Source organism: Miscanthus floridulus, chromosome 10 (assembly GCF_019320115.1).
Source record: "Miscanthus floridulus cultivar M001 chromosome 10, ASM1932011v1, whole genome shotgun sequence".
NCBI lineage: Eukaryota > Viridiplantae > Streptophyta > Magnoliopsida > Poales > Poaceae > Miscanthus > Miscanthus floridulus.
In genome coordinates, this window is record NC_089589.1 from 50,796,355 (window position 1) to 50,813,410 (window position 17,056).

Below are 17,056 nucleotides of genomic sequence, written 5' to 3' on the forward strand. Positions count from 1 at the left end.
AACATAAATATTGTTAGCCGTTCGATCAAGTGGGAAAATACTGGATGTGATTTCGGCTATCCGAGACCAACTTGGCACATAATTAAGTAAAGGTCCACCTGTTAGTGCCAAAGCTGTTAAGTTATTTGTCGTCATCAGCGCCAACCCTAAGGATTATATGGAGTCGGCACCGGCCCACAGTGTGTATATATATAACTTAGATGAAAGGTGATTTCGAGATTAAGATTTTTCCCTCGACACCTAAACCCATCTAACCAATCAATTAGACACTATGAGGGGTTTGGAAGCTCGGCTCCCTATTCTAGGAGGTGAGGATGCTGCTAATATGCATCTACATCGAGAGAGCCCTGGCTCTCAGATCGGTAAAGATCAGTTCATCTACATCAACCCTCCTACATCTATAGAGGGATAGATGATATTTACAGGCTCTGGTTAGTATCTAAGATCAGTTTCCTCAAAGTTATGTTAGTGATCTTGTATAGACTAAGTTTAAGATCCTGTTATGTTAAAATCATTTGATCTATCTAAAACTATACTAGAGCATCATGTTATTGATGTGACAAGTTTGATTGTTAAACTTTATTAGATTTTTCTTAATCACGAAAGTAGTGTTTCACCCTCCTACGAACGTATGCACGCAAACTCTATCCCTACGAGCACCTCTGAAAGACTACGCCAGCAAATCCTGAAATAAATACATTAAAATGCAAGCACCCGTGCTAAATCTAAGACTTGAACCCAAATAGACAGGTTCCGCCGCATGAAACCTAACCAACTGAGCTGGGCAAAAAGATAACATAAAAGGATAATCCACAAGTACTAGGCAAAAGGACAAGAAAACCTTGCTTCGCTTACCAAACTAAACTCAAGGACAGGTGGGGAAGAGATGCAAAGCGTATCACATTGATTCCTGCTTAGCAAATTCGAAATCGAAAGATTCAACAGCTTCTATCACGAATACTTGGCAATACAAAAATTTACAACTATACACAAGGAATAAAGACTCGATTCTTAATCCGGTTCCTGTTTCTCCATCCAAACTTGTTGAAGAACTCCATCATCATCACTTCTAACAATTTGCATCCGTCCCTTAATATATATAGATCTTGTTTTCTCTTTAGACAGCTGCGACTGTTGTTTGATCCAATATGTCCCTGCGAAGATGACCTGCAAGAATGAAGCAGGTACGGTTCTTTTAAATACAACATCATTTCTACTTAACCAAACCACCCAAAACAGAGCCACGGTACCAATTAAAATCTAATTTCTTAGCTTAGAAGATACTGGAGGGTGGTTGAATATTAAAGCCGATAGAAACCACATTCTAAATGGACTTTGCCAAGTGGCAGTCAAAAAATAGATATTGGATAGTCTCCCCTGAATTACAAAAACTACATTTTGTCAAAACCCTCCGACTCATTTTTGCCAAATTATCCTTGATTAAATAACTTATTTTTCAGGTACTAAAGAAACATTTTAATCTTTAAAGGTATCTTAACCTTCTACAAAAGATTCCTCTCATGTACACCATCCCTACTCATGATGTCTTTATACAAAGACTGTACTCAAAAGGAGCCATTCTTATGTAAAGTTCAAAGCAAAAATATCATCCCAATCTTTTAAAGTAACTTGAACTACTAGTGAAACTAGATTAAGCCAAGCAACTAGCTTCCCACCTGTCAAAGCATGTCTAAACGAAACGTTCAACGGCATTGTACTTAATATTTGTGCAACTGTGACACTTCTCCTTCTAACAATTTGGTATAACATAGGGAATTTTTATTTTAGAGTCTCACTCCCTAATCAAAGATCTTATTCTTCAAATATTTTCTCTTAAAAATATCATGCCAAAGTCCATCTCCATTCAACATCTTAAAAAGCCATTTAGTTAGAAAGCATTTGTTCTACACTTCCAAATTTGTATCCCCCATGCACTTTGGTTTACAAAGAATACTTCATCTTGCCAATCTATATTTCTTTTTAATATGCTCGTCACATTGCCAAAAAAAAATGGATTTATAGTAGTCCAATTTATTTAGAATGGATTGGGGGGCTTGATAAAACCGAATTGATTAATACAAGCCTCCCTCCAACTAACAATCGGCCTGTTCGCTTGTTGGTTTCAGCCAGCCCAAACTAGCCAGCCAACAATGTTTTTCTCTCACAATAAACCAGCACCAGCCAGCCTAAACCAGCCCAGAAACCAACCAGCGAATAGGCCGAATAACTTGTCTTTCCAACTGCTAAGTTTTTTTTTTCAGAAATTGTTCCTCAATGAGCATGCAATCCTTATTCAAAATCTTACAGTAATGTATAGGGATTCCTAAATATCTAAAAGGAAAGATCCCTACTTTACAACCATAAAGCTCCACATAGTCCCTGTTTCAATCCTTGTCTGCACCAAAGCAAAAAATCCCACTCTTATGAAAATTAACCTTGAGGCCATATAACTTTTCAAAGGTACATAGTACCAGTTTCAAGTTCTTTGCTTCTTCTAAATCATTTTCCCTAAAAAGGATGGTATCATTTGCATATTGCAGGATTGATAAACCTTCCTCTATGGTTTGGTACCAAACCTCTAAACTGTCCATTGTTTTTAGCTCTACCAAGGAAAAATGCAAATGCCCTATGTTCCTCATATACTCTGCTATGACAAGAAAAAGAAATATGCGAGAAGCGACTGAAAACGTGTGCAAATACAAAAAAAAGTTGAAGTGTAGAAATAAGTCTTACCTCTGGGAATAGAAGCAGCCTGCCAGCGAATTCTTTACCACATGTTCTCCTTAGTTAATTTAACACTAACCCTTCGAATGTGGCTAATCTTCATATATAATTCACTGCATTCATTTACTTCCCGCCTAAGCTTCTCTATAAGCTCCTGTGCAGTGTCGTACAGATATAAATCCTCAAGGGATGTAAGGCACTCAATGCCATTAGGGAGGCACTTCAATTCTGGGCACTGTAGAAACCATAGCTTAACAAGGTTTCTCAGTCCACCTTCCTCGATTTCTACTTGGCTGAGCTGTGGAGCACCCCATATTCCCAGTTTTTTAAGTGCAGGAAATGACAATGCAGAGAAGCACAATTTCGTCCCATCATACGCATTACCAAGCTCAAGAAAGCATAAACCACGTAACACCATGAGGCTAGAAAATGCGTCTTCATCAAGTTTGGAGAATATCAGAGACAATCGAGTGAGGTTGTGAAGGTACGACCAGGAAGAGATAATCTGTGGCATCCTTTTCTTTTCCAGCTGCCCAATCAATTCAAGTTTAGAAAGAGTTTTAGGTAAATCTAGTTCTTCCAGTTGTAACACTTCAGTTTCACTTGATGCAACCATTGAGAGGCTGACAAGATGCCTCATGTTCGTGATAGCATTGCACAAGTTTGGAGAGTGCTCACTGGTTACATCGGCAATTGTAAATGTTCTTAGCTCTGTTAAAGCTGCAACCTCACATATAGTCTCTAAGCTTGCTTTAACACTTTGCAGAGCATGAAGTCCAGTCAAGTTCATTATGCCTCTTGGCACCTTAACTCCGCCAAAACGTACGAGATTTCCTTCTGTGAGCCTTGCGTTTGCATACAGGAACCTATCTTTTTTAGTTTTGTTATATCTTGTGGTAATGAAAGCAGAGCAGTACCAAAAGCATCTAGTACTTCTAAGCTTTGTAATCTTCCTATGGCCTCAGATAGAACCTCAATTCTTGTATGTCTAAGACCCAAAAATCGTAAATTAAACAAGCTGAAGACCTCGTTAGGCAGCATGTTTATTTGAGTACCTTGCAAATCCAATGTTGACAGCAAATTTGAAGATGCAAGGATAGGCCTCAACAGATCAATATCAACATAACTTGTGAAAGCATATATTGCTCTGATATTACCTGCACCAGATTGACCCAGCATTGCAATATCGGTGCTTTGTATCGACAGTCGGCGTGTTGTAGTGCCTACAGGAAATGTCTTGGAGCCCTCATAAACTTTAGCGAAACATTCTTTTTCTGCCTGGTCTAGGGCAATAGAGCGGACGACGTCATGCATTCGGCAATGTTTCACTCGTCCAAACTCATTTGTCTTCACAACTTGTAGTAGGCTCCGGTTGACAAGTTCATTTAAGTACCCCTCTGCCACTTGTTCCAGTGTTTTCCTCTCTTTTTCCTTAATGAACCCTGCAGTAATCCAGTGTCTAATTAACCTCCTCCTCTTAATTTGATAATCCTCCGGAAATATAGCACAATGTAAGAAGCAATTTTTTAGTTCGCATGGAAGCTCTTCCAAGCTTACTTTTAGAATTATATCAACGCCTGGAATTGCATTCTTTGTCGACTGCAACTGTAACTCCTTGTATATATTTTCCCACGCTGTGTATGTTAAAGGTTTACATGACAGTAAGCGGCCTATGCATGCGATAGCAAGAGGCAACCCTTCGCACTTTTGTAAGAACTTAGCTGACAATTCCTGTAATTCTGATGGGCACCTTTTGTCCATATTATCCCGGAAAGCTACATTGCAAAATAGCTTCCAAGAGAGGATTTCCTCTAGTGGTTCCAACTTAATTGTGCAGTTAATAGTTGCCAATGATGCAACTTCATATTTTCTTGATGTGAGAACAAACCGGCTCGTGCAATTTGTAGGAAATACATCCATGATATTAATCCATGAATCCGCTTCCCAAACATCATCTAAAACTATGATGTACCTTTTGCCTTTAAGAGAGCTACGGATGAGTTCAACTAGCCTTATCAGTTCCATGTTTCTGGCATCAACTGAGATGGCCAACTCTCTGGCAATGTTTGCTAGCACCTCAGCAACTTTGTAACTCTTTGATACAGTTACCCATGCAGCAGTATCAAATTCCTCTTTCACAGCCTTGTAGACATGATGAACCAAAGTAGTTTTTCCTGCTCCACCCATTCCCCAAACTGTGACGATTTTGTTTTTCTTTTCTTCCAAATCACCTAGTAGCAACTGTGTCATCTTGTCTACATTATCCTGAATACCCACCAGATCCTCTTCCCTTGCAAAACACATAGTTTGATTGGTAGATCTGGTATCATGACAATCATAGTAGGTTCCAATGTTTCTCTCCATCCCTGGCACAGCATAGCGGTCCCTCCTTTTAATAGCGTCTTCAAGCTCATTGTTGATGCTACGGAGCTCGACACATAGACGACTCCAAATGTTCACATGCCTGACTCTCTTCTTCACCTTATCTGAAAGTGCTTCATGCTTGTCACCCTCAAGCTTGTAAGTGAACTCGTCCACAACATCCTCAATACGGAAAGCTAGATCTCGAATTTTCTTGACAAAGATGCCAGTGGTCTCGCTGGTCTCCTTGAACTTATCTGAATCATGTAAGTAGGCCTTGATGCTCTCCAACTCCTCCTTGGCTTTGCAGATCTCACCAACAAGACCCTTGAGGTTGGAAGCTTCATTGGAAAGCTGAGATACACCATAGGCTAGTGCCTCACTCCTTAAGGCAGCACCGAGCTTGCCAATCAGAACTCCGACAACAGTGTCCGCCATATATGGTGCAGGTTCTTCCGTGTGTTTGCTGGAGAGCTCAGAGTCACAAGTGTAGCTGCCAGATCCCATTTCAAAAATTAAATCAAAACTTTTTACTAGCTTTTAATCTGAATACTGCGGACTTCCAAACTAATACTAACGTTGAACAAAAAATTAACTGATGGATTTTGGTAGAGGGTTACCGGGATAGTAGAACAAAACAACCACACGCGGTGCAGACCGAGGCTGCGCGTAGAAGGTAGACGTAGGAGCCAATGCAAAAAATGTGTATATAGTATAGTACTCTGTACGAGGGAAGCTGGATCCACCGGCGAATAACTCAATATATACATATGGTCTTTACCGGCCGGCGGCCCATGATTAATAATGATCTGGTTGAAATGAAAGCACCAATCATGCTAGAAAGTGACAAATCAAACCGGCGTCTTTTGTTTACCTCTGCGGAGAAAGAAAACAAAAGCATACAAATACAAAGTGTTTGAATGGGTCATCCGTCTAAACCAAAGCTCACCTGAACAAAACAATGTTCAAGCCTTCGCAATATACCACATCTTTTGGTTACATATGCGGCAAAAACAATGTTATGCAATGTTTGCGATAATTAAATCATCATGTCATAGAGGGACCATACGGATTGGGCAAACAAAAAAAAAAGACAGTGTATATATTCAAAGGAGTCGTGATAATTGAGGAGCAGCGGAATAATCAAAATGAGCAAACCAACTTCTCACAAGTATATCATCGAACACCTTGTGTCTATGAACTAAACAGAACCACAAGCTGTCCAAACTTCCAACAACAATATACTTGCATCAACTAGTTCACTAGACACCAAGCCCCATCCCCTTGCGGGGAAAACCATGGGCGACGACGGTACGAATCCACTATGAAATGAAGCAATACACGAGGTGGGAGCCAACAAATGAGGAGAGGCTCCAAATCCCCTCAAATTTCTTTTATTGGTGGATTTGATGATCAAGCTCCCTCCCTCTCAGTCTCCCTAACCCTAGCTCTCTCTATTATTTCTCCGTTTCTCTCAAGAAGCAAATAAGCTCACTCTAGGAGAAGGAGGTCACGGTCGCCCCTTCTTGGGCTAGTTTGGGTGCTTTGCTGAAGAGTCCCTGAGATTTGGAAAGTATTACAAGTAATGCCCCTTAGTTGAAATTATTTGGAGCTGCAACTCTCACAATTCTCCACCTCAGCGACAAATACACAAATGCATCAAGTTTCTTTATGCCAAATGCCCAATCTTCAAATGCTTTGGTCTCGAGTGATTAAATCAATAAGTAACAAACTCATCGCCGCCAAAGCTCCACATGGAGCAAGCTCGGGTAAGAAAGAATACCTACCAAGTTCAAGCAATGCTCAAACAAGGCCTTTGGGACCACTTTGGATAACATATCAATTGGTTTATCTTTTGTGCCAATTTTCTCAACATACAAATCCTTCTTCTTACATGAAGGAAAATAAAAGAATTCCGCACATCAATATGCTTGGTTCTCTCATGAAACCTTTTCATCTTTTGCAAGGTGAATCTCACTTTGACTATCACAAAAGATAACACGATCTACCATGAGTAAGACTGTACTTAGAGTGCTTATTCCAACATAAATATTTGGTGGATGCAATAGGAGTAACTAAAAAGAATTTGTATTCATTGCAAAAAGCATGGTGTGAGATAGAACATGACACGCTTTGCTTAAGTTGCTACATTTTAAATAGAAATATGAGTAGCTCAAGTAAAAGTTGTACAAATACTCTCACTGCTATGAAACTAGTAGTAGAACATAGTATCGTTCGAGGACATCATGCCTTCTTCGAAATCTCCACAGATGTAAAACTGTACACCCACATGGTAGTCTAGGACGAACCTCCATATTCATGCACGGATAAGGGTTGCCTCAAGGTCCAAACATTTCCATAGCGTGGCCAACTAATCCATGAACGGTATGACGATGAGTTGTGGTACTATCCCTTTCAAGCTACCCCACGCTACATCCTAAGTTGAATCCACGTGATTAGCTTGTCACATCCATATATGACATGTGGCCTGTACGGGTGATTACTCCAACTCACTATGACAAACAAACGGTCCTTAGCTACTCCACGAGCTATATCACTCGAGATGCAACACTCACAGTGACCTTACCCCTCGCTTGAGTCATCACTTACATTCAATTGATCACTCTTAGTCAAATTCATAGTGGACCTAAGTGGGGGAGAATGTCACAATCCTTCTCCGATCCTCTTCTCCTCGCAAAAAAAAAAAATCTTACCCACTACTCTATCGCTAACAATGATACATGCTGATGCTTCATTTGTGAAGGAGAGTAGTATACGAAAAGATTTTATTAGCTGACATTATAAGGATTATTGTGATTCTAACGAAGGTAGGATATTCAGAGTTGTCGATATGCGCAAACACTGAATCGTAGCTGCCTGGCACATGTACTCGATTCTCGAAGCAACTCCGAGAGGGTCGAGAAAACTGCAGAGGCAGTGAAAGAGCAGTTGGCAGTTGGGCGCGAGATCCTTTTCTAGTGTATCTTTTAAGAATTAATATAGAGGCTCTAAAAGAACATATATTCGGCAACGTAGAAAATTATACATTTTTATGATTATTTTTACGAAATGTAATATACTTAGGACCTAAAATATCTGCCCACACAATCACCCTATGAACATGTGCATGCACACTATACCTCATGAGCACTTCTAAGAGGCTGAGTCGACACATCTTAAAATTAACAAAGTCACTAAAAGCATCTCACCATTTGACGTGTAGGTAACCTACCAAAGAAAGAATAGAGTTGTTAACTTTTAGAAGTAAATCTAAAAAAATGCAAACATATGTGATGAATGTAGAGAATTTAAATGTTTTTTGTGAAAAAAAATCTAAAACTTAAATCTAATTATGGATGGGTTCCAGCACAAGAAATTTAACCAACCGAGCCTATCTACTCTCAATCGGAAAGGGTCATGGCTGTCCCTGTATACATGTTCTGCCGCAGGTCAAATGGTAGCAGCTCGCACACAGTTTGCATGTCTCTTTCTCCTTTTTGTACTTTCGTAGTGTTAGCAGTTATATAACCGTGAGTGGTGTTCGAGGAAAAATACAACGTGGTGATTCATCAATGTGATGATGCATTGTCCTACCAAGCGCCAAATGGTTCCAACTAAAGTCCTGTTCTTTTTTTACTAGTTTCTTTTGCTGTGCTTAGTCATTAATATGTCAATGATTAGCTCAGCGGCCGGCCATAAGGTATATTATAGTAGCTGCTTTTCTGTCCTTACAAAGTCACAGTTATTTAATTACAGTCAAGGTGCAGGATGGATGTAAGTTTACTAGGAATCGGTCATCTCCTTATTTGTTTGGGCTGATTGGTTCTTACATCATAGTATCAGAATATGTTGCAAGATTGTGTAGCACTATATTTCTTTAAGGACATTTTGACGTATTTGTTTTGAGTATAATTTGTTTTGAATATAAAACTGGGAGGTTTTTTCCAGATTTGTATTTGTAATGATCATAAATAAGGTTTCAAGTTTCAATCTTTGACCACAGCTCCCATACTTAATCAAGTAATCAATTAGTAAAGCTCAACTTGAAAGCATATTCTGTTGTACACCTTTCAGCTTCCTTTGTCCTTCTCATGCTCCTAAATCATTAGGTCGGTCCACACGTAAGGCAAAGTTAGGATTAGGATGAGATCTCATATGCTAGTGCATCTATGGTTGGTTTCGTAGCATGTAAACTCACCATGCAAGGTTTTGGAAAAGTTCTTGAAAGTTGGGATTTTTGGCTTTGGGAATTTCAGGGTTGTTACACCCTGTCGGCGGTAGTACTCTGTTTTCTGGAAACAGAGCAACTTCCTGCCTGCTACTTTCTTTTGCCTGAAGCACGGCAAGTTTTGGCTCACAAGCCTTACGGCATCCTAATGGCTTTGTTTGTCCTTGCAGTTGGCGTGCAGCTGTTCTAGTTTGAGTTAACCGTGGACTCGACTAGTATTTCAGAGTGTCCATTGGGCTACTGATTTCTCTCTCACCTTTTTTATATTGAAGATAACCATATATATGATCATTATTATTCATGCTAGCATCAGTGCTGGGCCCACATTGCGAAGATATTTTTGCTTGTCATTCCTTCTCCTTTTTTTTTATATTGCAGATAACCAATTCATGCTAGCATCAGTGTCGGCCCACATTGCGAAGATATGTTTGCTTGTCATTCCTTCCACCACGGTACCGCAAGAACCACATCTCTTGTTGGTCGTTGACTCTCTGCTCACAGAAATACAGAATGCATCGCTTGCCACTTCGCCGAGGTTGACAGTGTTGAATTTTCAGCAAGGCTGGATCTGCACTCTGCAGCGCATGCCTGTTTTCTAGCTCCCCCATATCCAGGTAAGGTATCGAATTTCGTCGTCAGTTCGCAGTTTGTTCCAAAGCTCAGATTTTGATGACCTGAAAGTTGAATTGGTTTGTGAGATTCAGGTATGGAGGTTATGTGACTCTAAGCACCCAAGCAAGCGCACGCAGCAACCATGGTACCTTGGCGAAAGAAGCAGCAACCTATGGTGCATCCCTGCTCTGCAAGGAAGCGTCTGCCCTCAAGGCTCTCTTTGGAGAAATCCGCAAAGCCAAGGGCGAGCTGGAGATGATGAAGGCCTACCTACGTGAGTCAGAGAAGTTCAGTGATACCGACGAGATTACTGGCATCTTCGTTGAGGAGATCCGGGGTCTATCTTTCCAGATCGAGGATGTTGTCGATGAGTTCATGTGCAAGCTCGAGGACAGCAAGAATGGAGGATTTGCAGCCAAGATGAAGAAGAGGATCAAGCATGTCAAGGTTTGGCACCGTCTAGCTCACAAGCTCCGTGATATCAATGCCCAGCTTAAAGACGCTGCGGAAAGGAGTGCCCGTTATGTCATCCCAGGAATGCAGGGATATGCTGGGAGCAGTGACAATCATGCCAGATCCAACACTCAAAATTTGTGTTTTCCAAGGGAAGATGATCTAGTGGGTATTGAAGATGCAGCAACCAAGCTCAAGGGGTGGCTAGTCGGTGATTTGGAAGAAAGGAATACCAGAATCACTACAGCTTGGGGGATGCCTAGGGTAGGTAAAACCACTTTAGTTGATCATGTATATAACACCATGAGAGTGGAGTTTGACGCTGCTGCATGGGTAACTGTGTCCAAGAGTTACCAAGTTGAGGATTTGCTTAAAGGAATTGCAAGGGAGTTCAACATCCCAATTGATTCTAGCAATATGGAAATGAGAATTGTAGTTGAGGCCATCCGTAACCATCTTGAAGGTAAAAGTTATATCTTGGTTTTGGATGATGTTTGGGAACAAGATGTGTGGATGAACATTATCATGCGCGTCTTTGTCTTTCCGACTAAAATTCTAAAGTTGCATCATTAGCAACTAGTGATTGCACAATTAAGCTGGAGCCACTACAAGAAAATCACTCAGGGCCTGAAAACACGATAATAGGAAAAAATGCAGGAATAGGGTGAGTGTGTAGTGGTAAAATAGAGGAAAGAAAAAACGCAGGAAATAACTAGAAGAGGTGTTTGGAACGCAGGAATCCATAACACAGGAAAAATGCAGGAAGTAACATTATTTTTTGTTTCTCTTCTCTTGCTGTCTCGGTCTTCGTGAATCCATTGGTTTGGACTGGATGTTTTGTTTTCCGTGAAATGAATGGAGGTAGGAAACTTTCCTTTGTTTTACTGTTGAAGTTTCCTTCATTCCAAACACCAAAATGCAAAACATTTCCATAGGATTGGATTCCTCCATAATTCCTTTGGATTTCCTCCGATCCAAACAGGCCCTCATATGTTATTTTGCAAGCTAGCTTTTTGGAACAATGATGAAAAAACGTGCCCTTCGGAGTTGTTGGGTTTGGCCACAAAGTTCTTAGAAAAATGTGCTGGCTTGCCGCTTGTAATTGCGTGCATAGGTCGCCTGCTGTCTTGTAGACCTCCAACATACACTGAATGGGAAAGTGTGTACCAGAAGTTAGTGTTACAGCCAACTGAAAACAAGATCCTTGGTGTTGATACCACCATGTCAGCTTGGAGGATCTACCATATGAATTAAAAATTGTTTCTTATATTGTGCACTATTTCCTGAGAATTATTTAATAAAGAGGAGGAGGTTAATTAGGCACTGGATTACTTCTGGATTCATCAAGGGTGAGGAGAAGAGAACACTAGAACAAGTGGCAGAGGGCTACTTGAATGAGCTTATAAACCGAAGCCTACTACAAGTTGTAAGAATACTATCAAAGAACGAGTGAAATGTTGTCGTATGCATGACATCATCCGCCATCTTGCTATTGACAAAGCAGAGAAAGAATGTTTCGGCAAAGTTTACGAGGGCCATGAGACCTTGTTAGCACATAGAACACGTAGACTGTCAATAACCAGCACCAATACCTCATCGCTAAATCAATCTGGTGAAACACATCTCCGTGCAATACTTGTTTTTAAGAGTTTTGTTGATGTTGATTTGTTGAGGTCTATCCTTGGGTCTTCAAGTTTTTTGTCAACATTGGATCTGCAAGGTACTTCAATCAAGATCCTTCCTGATGAGGTCTTCAGCTTGCTTAATCTGCGTTTCTTAGGTCTTCGGAATACTCGAATTGAGGTTTTACCAGAGGCCATTGGAAGATTGCAAAACCTAGAAGTACTTGATGCATTCAACACTGGTTTTTTTTGCTAACTTTACCAAAGGATGTAGCAAAGCTGAAGAAGCTAAGGTACCTATATGCAACTAAAAAGATCATTGAGGGACCTTTCTTGCGCTATGGTGGAGTTAAAGGTGCCTAGGGGTGCCATAAAAAACTTGACAAGACTGCATGCTCTGCAAAAGGTAAAAGCAAGCTTAGAGATTCTATCTGAAGTTGCATCTTTGACGGATTTACGGACATTTGCAGTTGACAGTGTAACAAGTGAGCATTCGTTAAGCCTGCGTAGTGCTGTCCAGAGTATGAGCAATCTTGTCAGCTTGTCAATTACAACATCAAACGAAAATGAACTATTGCAATTGGAAGAACTATGTTTACCAGAAACTCTCTATAAACTTGTACTGGGAGGGCAGCTGGAAAAAACCAGGATGCCTCGTATTCTCGAATCCTGGAAGCACCTTAACAACCTCAACATATTGTGTCTGCTGCTCTCCAAACTAGACGAGAACTCATTTCCAAGCCTCAAGGTGTTAGACAATTTATGCTTTCTGGAGCTTGCTAAGGCTTATGATGGATATACATTATGCTTCCCTGCGCAGTCATTTCCTAAAGTGAGAGAACTATGGATATGGTTGGCTCCACACCTCAACCAAGTTGAAATAGAAGAAGATGCACTAGAAGCCTTGATAAGCTATGGTTTCTACAATGCCCAGAATTGAAGTGCCTCCCTCATGGCATTGAGTATCTTAAGGCCCTAGATGAATCACGTTTGGTAGATACTGCAGATGAGCTTATAGAAATGCTTGGGCAGGAAAGTGAAGCAAATGAAGAACTTATAAAGATTAGTCACATCAGAACGATTACTGTTGAAACAACTATGGATAATTTTTGGCGAAGAATTATCCTCATAAGAGGAAATGGATTAGCTTGTTGAAGGTCAGCTTAGGCACATTTAGACCGAAAACCGAGAACCGACCCGAACCGAACCGAAACCAAATCGAACTGTCGTTTTTTCGGTCTTTCGGTTCGGTTTTGGTTTCAGGTTCTGGGAACTATGGTTATCGGCTCGGTGTTCGGTTTGTACGTGAAACGAAACCGTGGAACCGAGCAACCGAACGACATTCATCAAACTTCCTCTCCTCTCGCAAGAGCACCCCGGCCCAATTAACAGGCCCACTCGGACACTCCACCCTCCCGACCCAATCCACCCCGTCCGCCACGCCGTACACCCACGCGAGACACCCGAGGGGAGGGGCGAGCCAAGCCACTCGCCAACCAAACCCTATCCACTACCCTGCCTGCGGCGGTGCGGTGCTTAGCGTCTTGGCGGAGGCGCGGAGCAGCGAGCGCCGGAGAGGGCGAGCGCCGCGGCGTCGGTTGCCAGCGTCGGGGCGCGTGAGCGGCGTGGCGGTGGCTGAAGCCTGGAGGGCCGATGTTGGCGGGGCGGCGGCATCATCAGTCAAATCGATTGTTTTTCCTTCTTTTCCTCCGTTTGTATTTTGTAATATGAGATTCTAGGTACTTGGATCCAAAGCACAATCTCCTTCTTGTTTGTTTCTCTGTGCTGATGTAGGTTTCGATTTGTTTGGTGGAAACTGAAAACCGAACGTTTAAAACCGACACCGAATTGGTCGGTTTCTATTTTCTCAAGCAACCGATCGGTTGTTGATGTCTACGAACCGAAGTTTTGGGAAACCGAAGCCGATTGCCCAGACTGAGTTGAAGGCTTGGATGCTACCTGTTATTTTAGGAGTTCACTACAAGGTATGCATTTATGCAGCTTCTTGTTTGTTGGGATGGTGGCACCACAATGTTAGTCTAAACTTCTCATTGGTTTCATTTTCCTCAGGTTGCTACAACCTTCGTTGGTGTGTGGATTGATGGTTCTCTTCAATTATTTTAGTTTTAAACTGTGGCAGGTGAAGTTAACAGAAATAGCACTTGTATTAAGACTGGTCTATGTATGATATTGCTAGCCTTCGGACCCTCTTCCATCCCTTTGAAACGAAAAAAAACTGTGTATGATTATTTGGTACGAGTAGCTACACAAAAATGCGTTAGTGCTAGAACGAGATGTATTTAGCATGTCCAAGAGCAAGTCCATCAATGTACTACTGTACGGGTGAGCAATTTTAAGATATACTCTCTCCTTTCAAAATTATGAGTCATTCTATCTTTCATGGAGAGTCAAAGCATCTCAAGTTTGACCAAAATTTAGAAAAAATTATAAAGATTTATGACATCAAATCGGTATACTATGAAAATATAATTAATGAAGAATCTAATGATACTTATTTGGTATCATAAATTTTATTATTTTATTATAAAAATTTGGTTAAACTTGAGATGCTTTGACTCTTTAAGAAAGTTAGAACAACTCGTAATTTAGGATGAAGCATCTCATAAGTTTTTTCTTTTCTTTTTACAAATACAAATGCCAACGTATATATAATAGTATATAGGGCATGTTTGATATCTTTTTCCTGCTCGGCTCGGTCGGCTAGCCTGATTGTGGCCAGCTTAAGCCTGGTCCCATGGTGCAACTTCATATGTTTGGTGTTGTGTTCCGGTAGAGCCGAGCCCACTTTAGATCGTGTTTGATTTCCTGGACTGAGAGACGTGACCACCATGCACCTGAACTTGGTTATGTTACCACCAAAACTTCCCTTTCCTCTTGTCATTGGCATTTCGTCGAACACTTGCTAGGCTGAACAAGAACGCCGCTCGGCAAGAACTCAACGGCATAGAAGAGGAAGAGGTCCCCGGCTCACCTCCTCCCTCCTCCGTTCACCACCTTGTTCTGCCGGATCTCTTCCTTGAGCTCCGCCTTGTGGGCCTGGTACGCGCGCTTCAGCGACTTCTCCTGGACAAGTTGCTCCAGCGGGGTCGGCTTCCGCGACACCAACACGGCCGACGCCCGCTAGGTGCGGGGCTCCTTCCACCGGCGCCCTGACACGCGCCCCGCGATGATGCCGTCGTAGGTGGGCTAGCCGAAGGAGGCCGGCTTCGACGGGTCGGAGAGGGAAGGTATGGCGCAGAGCTTAGACAGCCGGGGCATGTCGGCGTCGAGGTCCATGGAGTCCGTGGTCGCCGCCTCGGCCTCCTCGTGGCTCTTGCGCTTGCCGCGCTGTCAGACCTGATACACCGGTGAGCTGAAGAAGACGTAAACCAAGAGAAGTCGCCAAGGAAGTCAGAAGACGTATTCTAGCAATTATGTAATAGGCAGAGTATGACATGTGGGCCATAGGCCAAGGGGGGTGTTTTAAGTGTGCGTTGTATCGGATTGAGACTCATTGCATTTTCTGAATCTGAACTCGGTGAAAGAGGAAGGTTCCTCTTCCCGTTCCTCGTCTCTCGCGTGCTCTCTGGACTCCTCACGTCGACGGCGTTGGCCGGCGGCAACGGGGCGTGACATTTGGTATCAGAGACGGTGTATCCTCGGCGTGGGGGGTGCAGTTGGGTGGAACACCGTGACCATACAGTTTCCTTGCCCCCCCGCCCCCCTTGTCCGTCATCTCTTCGCAGGCAAATATGCACATTATCAAATGTTACAGCACCAGGGAAGTATGCTCAAATGTTTCAGCATACGGCCTATGAGTTTTGAGGAGCGCGGACTGGAAGCAATGCTGGTATTCATCCATGAAGACTGCAAGGCACCCAAGGAGAATTTTCACCTGGGGCTCATGCTGCGTCTTTCCCAGAGTACAGACGTCATTGGGATTACTGTCAAGTGTTTGCAGCTGCTCACACCTCACTTCAACTCTATCAGCGAGGTAGTCATCAGAGAGCTCACTCAGCTTCCTACGCAAGACTTTAAGTACAATGAACCAGATGACATGGAACGCTGGAACCAAGTTCATGATACTTTGACTCAATGGTTCCGTCCAGATCCATTCTGCTGCAAACAGAATGAGCTCCAAAACATGTCTGCAGCTTGTAGCAGCAGCAGCAGTAGCACAAATGCACCGGGGCTATCAGGCATATTCCCAGAACAAGTCATTGGAGTGTTTTTGCAGCGTCACATTTTACTGTCTGAGTATCGGGAATTGCAGGGGTCAAAGATGACATGTCACAGTACGTCATCTTTCCAAGAGGATGTCTTGCTTTTGAAGCTGGGAGTTCTCTTCATGCCGCATCACCTTTTGGAAGACATCAAGTTTGCTACTGAAACTGAGAGCTCTGCAATAGAAGTAATTGAGCAGTTGTTAGATGCAAATGTTCATCCGCACGAACTCGAAAGTCTCGTGCTACCCAAGGCGGTAGAATATCTTCACCATAATGCTGACTCGACGATGTATTGGATGTCTCAGAAGTCTAAACATGGCAGTGCACACCTCTGTGTGCAGAAAACTGTTATGAACGACGTATAGGAATATGAAGTAAAGAATCAAGCCACAGAGGAGACACACGATTTAACGTGGAAAACCCCTCCGATGTGAAGGGGAAAAACCACGGGCACCAGCCAGCAACAATCTCCCATGTACTGTTCTTCTCAAGAGACTGCATCTCCTCATGCATAGCAAAAATCCAATTCTCAGTATCACCACAACGAATAGCTTCTTTATAGGTTGGTGGCTCATGAACATTCTCCACCTGTTCAGCACAACTCAAAGCATAGTAAGACAAATTACACTCTTCAATAAGACGCTTAGGAGGTGCAATTGTCCTTTTTGACTTGCGTTGAGCAATACGTAAATCCTCCTCTAACTGCAAAATAGGAGGACTTTGCTGAACATCATCATGAGCATCATCCTCGGCAACATCATTATCATGGTCACCATGCTCATCAACAGGCTCCACCTGCACACCTGTATCATCATCAACATGCTCCACCT

The 17,056-nt window shown here is 42.3% G+C and overlaps 1 protein-coding gene and 2 pseudogenes across 1 annotated transcript; 2 read left to right on the top strand and 1 right to left on the bottom strand.

Moving 5' to 3' along the window:
- Positions 1-2,767: 2,767 nt before the first annotated feature.
- On the bottom strand, positions 2,768-5,523 carry LOC136488613 (disease resistance protein RPM1-like; annotated as a pseudogene).
- A 2,979-nt stretch (positions 5,524-8,502) lies between these two features.
- Positions 8,503-13,155, top strand: LOC136488614 (disease resistance protein RPM1-like; annotated as a pseudogene).
- Positions 13,156-15,787: 2,632 nt separating this feature from the next.
- On the top strand, positions 15,788-16,591 carry LOC136488616 (uncharacterized). Its single transcript, XM_066485487.1, has one exon. It carries the CDS (start codon positions 15,788-15,790, stop codon positions 16,589-16,591), a length of 804 nt encoding a protein of 267 aa, XP_066341584.1.
- Positions 16,592-17,056: the final 465 nt, after the last annotated feature.

What these genes read in the sequence shown, in the direction of transcription:
- LOC136488616 (XM_066485487.1), top strand. Translation starts at nt 15,788, where the DNA reads ATGCTCAAATGTTTCAGCATACGGCCTATGAGTTTTGAGGAGCGCGGA.